An 8,319-nucleotide genomic window follows, 5' to 3' on the forward strand; every position below is an offset into this window, starting at 1 on the left:
TGCTCCTTGGGTCAGAGGGCGGTGAGGTGCCCCCCTCCACTTCCCTCAGGCGAGGGGCGAGCTGGACTCGGAGGGCGACTGGAGTGGGACGCCTGCTTTGGGTTTGTCGCGGTGGCGCTCGCCTATGTCAGCGGGTCTGTAATTCAGGGCATCCCTGCGGGACGGGTCGGTGGGAGGCGGTGGCTGAGGCCCCTGAGGTGGAGGTTGGGCCCAGCTGTGGCAGGGAACATCGGGGGAAAAAACTTTGAACCGTAGCGTGAAAGCTGAAACACGGACCAGGAGCAAATTTGCTACTGGAGCATAACACTCGCTTGAGAGGAACAGGGGTGGTTCCAGAAGAGACGAAGTGCCCAAACCCCCCACATGGGCCCCTGTCGGTGGACAGTCAGACCCCTTGCCTTGCCACTCGGGGCCTGGTTTGATTGCTCCTGCGACACCTTGCCCATAGAGATTTTCAGCCACTCTTCCAGCTCCATCCTGCCTTTTCCTTTTTTTTTTTCTTGAGTCTTATCATTTGATTATTAAGTCTTCAGTTTTCTGAGGTGCTGTCCCTTTGAGCCTGCTGCTTCCCGTGAATTGAAAGGTTTGCACCACTCTGAGCTGTCAGCTAGCTCAACAGTCTGCTAGCAACTGGCTTTATCGTTAAAAATTCAGTCCCTGGAATACTCAGCCATTTAAAGAAGGCCTGAAGAGGAAAACTGCAGTATACTTCACTCTTGCGAAAAGCATAGTAAGCCCCGAGACTTTCAGTTGTGGTGTACCATGTATCCTTAGGGCCGGGCATGTGCCTCTGAATGAATGCGTGGTGCATGGGAAGGAATGAGGGCTGTGCTCCAGAACCTGCAGAGGGAATTCTGCTCTGCCGAATTGCTCCCAACTGAAGGTGTTCAGGGTGGTCACCTGCCTCCAGCACCCACGTTGGATCTGTATGGATAGATTTTTTTTAAATAAAAAAAAGGGTTCATAAGGGTTATCTCAAAAGGGTTCCCCTTGAGCCCAATTAATTTTTTTTAATTGAAAGTGTCAGCATATAAATTAATTGGCCTCTACCAGCTTTCGCATTCTCAGGAGTGGCGTGATAGGTAAAAATACTGCTATGCAAGTTCCTTATTCATCAGTGAGATTTAGTAAATAACTGGGTGATATTATAAAAAATAGCATCAATGTTACTGTGTTTCTTGTGGTAGTGTTTCATGTCTACGTTCAAGATTTTAGTGTGCCAAATATACAGAAAATCTGAATGTATTGCAGCATCACTTTGAGTCTTTGGCTAAGCTGTGGTTAGATTCAGCTGTAAATTATAGGCATCTGAGGAGAGCTTCCTAGGGAAGGCTTCTTGCCACAACCGTGCTCTTCCTAGGTGTCTTTTGCTGGCCACTGTCAGGGCATGTGACTAGATAAAACTGTGTTTGACCTGGTATGGCCATCTTTGCCATTTTCCCCAGGTAATTATAATACCATAAATTTTTAAGATTAGTAAAAAGATGCATACTAATCAAAATCAGAAGTTTTTGTTGATGACAAATGTGTATACAACATCATGGGTCTGTTTTGATGCACAGTTTCTGGTATCCTTCCTTTGCCTTTTCTGCAGGTTTCAATGGATGGCTCTGTGCTGAGGAGATTTTGCTCTCTCCAGTTGCATCAAAGTGGGCTTTGATCCTGGGGGTCCATTTTAAAGATTATTCTTAGTTATTGCTAAATTACTGTGTTGATCAATGAAATCATTAGATGCTGCTCAACTTGCTCTTTATTAACTGGCCAAAAATTGCATTGAGAACATATTAATTACTGCCCAAATGCTTGGAAAGTCTTAAGGTGATCTTGGAACTTTGTGTGGCTTGTAATTTTGGATAGCTCATCACCTTGGGAAGAGTGTTCAGTTGTACTGGCCTCTGGTGTAGAAGTTTTTCTATGCATGTATGAAAAAGCAGACTTAATGATTTGTTTATTTTTCTTTCACAGCTGAAAGCTGACGTGGTTCCAAAGACAGCAGGTAAGGCAGCATCTTGGGAATTTCATACTTGAAATATTTAAGGTTTAGATTGTTCTAAACATTCTGTTACCTTTTGGAAACTTTTTCCATGTTCCATCCCCATTTGTTAAACAGATAAAAATGATATGAACTTTGTCAGAACAGCGCTGGTGAGGAGCTATAATTTGTTGTTGTTCCAAGTAGTTTAATTTTGTAGTGCGCACCAAGACAGTACAGTACATTTGTTGAGTTATCAGTGGTGAAAAAATAAAATATGTTTAAAAACATACTAATTTCCATTAAAATCAAACCCCAACGCAAATGGGAAAGGGTAAACCAAAGGGTTAGCATCTCTTAGAGTTTCTGAAGAGCATGCAAGGTTTGATTTCCTTTGTGACTGGCTGATCAGCGTACTCATGTTACGAAGTTTTTGTGTTTTATCGTGGGCTTCTTTCCTCGTCTGCTTGCTTCATGATTCTGAGAAACTTGTACTTATCTGTCAGTTACCAGTAGATTGATATCCTTTTAAAAAAAGCATCATCTTCACAATTACTATAGAGAAGAAAAGCATAAAAGTCAGAAAATGTCATCTTTGGCTCCAGAATGGCGGGTCTGGGGAGGTGAGGGGGTGGAGTTGAGATATAACAGCAAAATAAAAGGAAGATGAGATGGCAGAGGGTTGTGTCCTGAGGCTGGGCAAGCTTTGCTTCCTTGGCTTTATAGCAGAGGTTTTTTTTAAAGGATGGAAACAGCTAATAATAATAATACCTTAAAGATACTGTAGAACTTTCAAGGTATATACACTCGGGACATAGTTAATCTAGTTGTACTTGGTTATATTATGTTTCGTGTATAGCCGCGTAATATTTTATGCTTTGTTCTCACAGAAAACTTCAGAGCTCTCTGTACTGGTGAAAAAGGATTTGGGTATAAAGGATCCACTTTTCACAGAGTGATTCCTTCATTTATGTGCCAGGTAATGTTTTGGGGTTTTTTTGTTTGTTTTTTTAATCTTTTTTTTTTTTGAAATGTCACTATTAAATTTATCTGTATGTTATTTATATATTTTTAGAACCAGTTAGACTAGTAGTAACACTTTAAATGTCTCTGACCTTTGCTAGCCATGAAATAAAGAAGTGAAAGGATGACTTGCATTTCTGATCTTTTTGCTGTGCCTGTTGCTTAGCATGTATTTTCTACAAGTAAATGTAAATTACGTGTAGACTGTCTTTAAAAACCTGGCTTAAGGCTTTCTGCTTTTATATAGCAGTGTACTTCAGTGCGGGGCACATTTCGCAAAATGCCACTTGCTTGGGAGAAGCGTTTGTGGGTAGAATGGCAATCAACCGTGTGTTCTAAGTGAGCAAGGCAAACGTGTCCATTCTTTATTCTTAGTGGAATAACCTGTTTGCAATAGAAAATATGTTTGGTTTTTTTTCCCTTAGCATCTCCCTAATATTAGGAGAGGAGGGAACCAAAAGGGTTGGTTGGGGTAGATTTTTGGGATGACACGCCTGAAATAGATACACTCTTTAAATCAAAACAAAATCTTTCAAAATCCTGAATTAAAGTCCATGCATGGTAGCAATTTTTTCTTAAACAGCAACAACAACAACAAAAAACAAACAGAAAAAGCCTTTTTTTCTGTTGTGCTTGGCAGAAGAGCAGGATTTCAGCTGTTGTAGTCCACTGGATTGTATGATTCCTGGTGATCCTCTCTTCCCTTAAAAGAAGCTGTGTTTCAACAACACTGCATCATAAAATGGCTCTGTAAAAAAAAAAAATCTATATAACCTTCATCTTTATTTATTAACTTATGACTCTGGTGGTCCCTCCTCCTTGTTTTCTTATCTTTAAGCTAAAAATACAGTGGTTAGAACAAGAGAGCTTAATCTTATGACCTGTTTCTAAGAAGAAAAAGGGGAAGTGTGCTTTAAGGGCCTATTTTCTTGCTTTTGAAATGCAAACTAAGGTTTTGTGATACTGACAAAGTTTAAAAGTCTTGCTGGGATCAGAAACACATAAATATAAGAAAAATAGACATCCTACTCTCAGTTCTGCCACTGATTTGTGTAGTTCCATGTAAGTCTGTTCTCCTTGTGTCCCTGTTTTGTCACCACAAATGGACCCCAAATGAGGATACTAGGTGTCTGACACTGTGGTACGGTGAGGTGATGAATGGATGTTTAGGGATTACTTGGAAGCCATTACTGAAGTGGAAATACTGTCACAGGGTTCAAATATTTTAAAGTGAGAGGAAGCAGTAGAGGCCTTTCCACTTGTTAAGATGTAGTGTTAATATGACTCAGGCAATTGGTATAGCCTAATTGAAGGTCGTCATACCCAGGGCTTGGCAACTCGGATGCCTCCACACGGCACTCAGCATGCAGAGCATACTTCTGGGACTGTGGAGGGGTAGCTGTAACACCACCTGTAGTAGATGACTCAAGGTGAGACTGGGAAGATGCCCATCACATGAAATACTTGTTAGGTGTGAGTTCTTTGCCTGTGTGGGTGGTGTTGCCTCTAGGAGAGGAGATGGCAGGTTGCTGGAAGCAATGTTTAGTGTACAGCCTTTGTGGTGGCTGTAGTCACTGTGGCTGGGGTTCTGTGTCTCTAACCTAAGACAGGTGGTCACATCAGCAAGCAGCATGGACCTGTGGGAAGTTTGAAATAGCTCAAGTGTAACACTTAAACAACAAAACCTAGACATAGCAAATAGTGATAATAGAGATCCTGACCAATGTTTGTACCTGCTGGGAGAAAGAAAGAAAAGGCGGGGGGGAGTTCTCAGGTCTTGCCTATGGTAATAAATGTGGATGATTTTTTTTTTGAGGCCTTTGAGGTGTTGGTTATAATTATTGCCATTTGTTTGATCACATCTGGGAGCAAGGCTGGTAACACAGAAAGGTGGTTGTTGGAGCTACAGATGTCAGTTGAAGAATATCAGCAATACCTGAACCAGAAGTTTACTTTTAGCTTGATTGTGTCTTCATCTAGTTACGTGGTTTTAAATCCTCATAGTCATTCTTAACATCAAGAATTTTTTTTTAATTTTATTGCTTTTAAATTAGAGTGACTATATTTTCATTAGCATCACTTCTGATGTAAAATAATGCTTGTGTGCAAGTAAAGTTAATACCCATTTCTGTTTCAGGGTGGTGACTTTACAAATCATAATGGAACGGGTGGAAAATCCATCTATGGCAGTCGATTTCCAGATGAAAATTTCATACTTAAGCACGTAGGACCTGGTAAATAAGGTTTTTCAGATGTGTGGGGCACTTGGTAGTTACAGAAATACCAAAGAAGTTTAACAGTGCATTGTCCCTAGCATGTGCTTATTTGTGTAGAGTGCTGTACAAATATAAGTCATCCTGTAACAGGTGACACTGCCACTCCTACTATAAAAGGGACTGTGCAAAATAAAGCATGATTTTTTTGTATTTAACTTAAAAATTCTGCCAAGGTGTAATTACTGCTTTTATTTTCCTCTTTTGTAAGTCACAGGCTTCAATTTTTACTTAGATGGTTACTGCAGAAGTGAAACAAAGCGATCTGGGATTTTTTTATTTACTAGGTAACACAGGCATGTCCTTTAAAGCTCAAATTAAATCCAGAAACAAAAAAAAAGTAAAGGAAAAGCCATACATGAGAACATCTGATTGAAATCTATAGTCTCTCTTTTTCAGATTGTTACTTCCTCATCACAGGAAACCACTGCTGCTCTTGAACCACAGTGGCAGTTACCTGATATTAATCATGTTCAGGACATGTACAACTAATTACAGTACTGACATTCTTGTTGTGGAAAGAAGGGAAGCTGGGCTGGTGGGAATAGTCAAAGACAAGAAGCTGGTATTAGAAGTAATTTGGAGACAATGTGAGACCATCACATCTTCTGTCTGTCCATCTTTAGTCTAAATGTGTGAAGGAACGCTGTCTTCTCCACTGCATACTTGTTGCACCAGTCTAATCAGCTGCTCTTCTTCCAGGTGTTCTTTCAATGGCCAACGCAGGACCCAATACAAATGGATCGCAGTTCTTCATTTGCACTGCAAAAACTGACTGGTAGGTTCTCAGCCCTGTATATTCACCTGGGGCTTGAGTCGATGCCTGAATCCAGAGGGTTTTGGGTTTTCTTAGTTGTTTCGGTTTTGTTTGAGTTAATGTTTGCTTGTTTGTTTGGGGATTTTTGTTTATTTTTTATTGTTATTCCAAATTACTTGTCTCACAATGGAAAATAAATTGTTTTGGGCTACTTGAGGGAGGAAGGGCTGAGAGGGTAACAGGACTGCTGTCCCTCAGAATGCTTCTAAGGTCCCAAGCTAAAAGTATTTTGTATCACTTGTAGAACAGTTGTGCCTTTCCCATAGAGATGATCAGCAGCTGAGAGCTATGAAGGATCTGCTAGCATCCCTTCACTGAGCTTGGTTTGGTTCAGTATTTGTTGTTTTAAGTAAAACTGCCTTTGCTTATTTGTTTTACAGGCTAGACGGAAAACACGTCGTTTTTGGGCATGTAAAGGAAGGAATGGATGTTGTGAAAAAAATTGAGAGCTACGGTTCCAAGAGTGGAAAGACCTCCAAAAAGATTGTCATTACTGACTGTGGCCAGCTGTCCTAGCCTTTAGCCCTACCACTCAGTACAACTTTGATGCTGTGAAAAATGAGTCATTAAAAACCCCAGACATTTCTGATCCCATGAATACTGAATATATGAATACTGTGGAACCGTATTTTCTATTGAACTTGGTACAGCTTTTATACTTATGTTGAATAATATTGATTAAAAAATATAAAGCAATAACTGAAATGTTTTAACTGAGCTACCTTGGTAGTCACGCTGTCACACTGATTTGGTAGAGTCCCATTGCATTTTGGAAGTAGTCGGGTCACCCAGAGCATGTACGACTGCAGTGTTGATGCTGTTCTTAGTGTTTGGATGATTCAGGTGTTAGAATTGGTGGTGGAGTTGACAGCTAAGAGAAATACCATGTTTCCTTTGGTGCTAATAAATGCCTATTCTGTTGCTTATCTCATAATTTGAAAAAATGATGGTAACTAGTGCTCTCAAGGCGGTCTGCAACAAGACTGTCAGACATTTTCTCTCTGTATCTCAATTTAAGTCTATCCAATAGAATTGATATGGGTTTAAAAAAATCAGTTGTTTAAATAATTTTTTATAGTCTGAGATCACTGTTTAAAACTGAACTTTACCTTACCAATGGAGCAATTTGACTTTCGGGTTAAGTAAATTGCTTTAGGTTTATTTAGCCTACTACTAGAGCTCTACCTGGGCAGTAAGACCACAAATTAGCCAAAAGATCATGGGACTTTTTTATTATGCAACTGTGAACTTACTTGAAGTGCAGATCTGCTGTGAGATCTGGTTCTGTGAGGAATACAGCACAGTTCTCAATAAACAGCCTGTTTTTGCACTTTAATAATATGAGTATAGCGAGCTCGCTTGAGAGAAATAGCTATCATTCTTGTCCTGTTGGTCCTGCGAAGTCAGCCCACCTTGCGTATTACTTGGATTATGATTTCTTCTCGCACATCATCGGCAGAAGTCAAAATCAATCACCACATAATCACAAGGCCTGATTGGTGCAGTGAAGTAATTATTCTTGGGTTGATGCACAAGGAGGAAAGAGTTCAGCTGATCAGATGAACACATTTCATTTGTATAAATGGGTATGTTTCATGTGGAGTACTTGAGCAGTAACAAATGTTGGAACCTCACATCATCGCTTTTATAATCACTAATGCTGTAAAGTATTAATGCTTGTGGGAAAAATACTTGACTCTTTTTGTGCAATAATCTTGCTACTGAAGGGAAAATAAAATGTGATGGCTCTCTCAAAATGTGAATTTACTTCCAGTGCATTTGGATAATATGTGGGTTTAAAACTATTTTGCACTGGATTCTTTTTTCCAAGGAGGGCTGCATTCTTGTGTGTAAGAGGTAGTAGTCATAGTGCGATTTTGCAGAAAATGAAATTGAAAAGCTTTTTATTCTTTCCACCGTAGCCGTTTAATCTTTCTTTGAAATATTAATTCAGTTGAAATACTTCAGTTTGATAGAATGATTTTTTTTGTATGTGTTCTTTTAATTTGTATATGAAAAATAATTAAATACAGTTCTACCACAAAAGAAGTCTGTTCCTTTCTTAAATGTGTCCTTGCACACTTGAACGTTGGGGTGTGAGGAGCTGAACCTGTTGTGTTTACTTGGCCTGTTCTGTTGTGTTCACTTTGCGATGGGTCTCACTTAGTGGTGTCTAGAAACCGTGCTTTGCCTCTCACTAGTAAATCTAAGATATTTGGTATGTGGATAGCGGT

General features: G+C 39.8%; 1 protein-coding gene across 1 annotated transcript; it reads left to right on the forward strand.

Moving 5' to 3' along the window:
• Nucleotides 1-49: 49 nt before the first annotated feature.
• On the forward strand, nucleotides 50-6,769 carry LOC104538718 (peptidyl-prolyl cis-trans isomerase F, mitochondrial-like; the record flags this gene model as incomplete). The annotated part of the gene is made up of 6 exons (XM_010182018.1): nucleotides 50-165; nucleotides 1,966-1,996; nucleotides 2,863-2,951; nucleotides 5,133-5,229; nucleotides 5,971-6,046; nucleotides 6,466-6,769. Coding segments are annotated over 6 exons (545 nt in total), but the record flags the coding sequence as incomplete, so codon positions are not given.
• Between the last annotated feature and the right edge of the window lie 1,550 nt (nucleotides 6,770-8,319).

The sequence above is a fragment of the Mesitornis unicolor genome, unplaced genomic scaffold (genome assembly GCF_000695765.1).
Source record: "Mesitornis unicolor isolate BGI_N332 unplaced genomic scaffold, ASM69576v1 scaffold29343, whole genome shotgun sequence".
NCBI lineage: Eukaryota > Metazoa > Chordata > Aves > Mesitornithiformes > Mesitornithidae > Mesitornis > Mesitornis unicolor.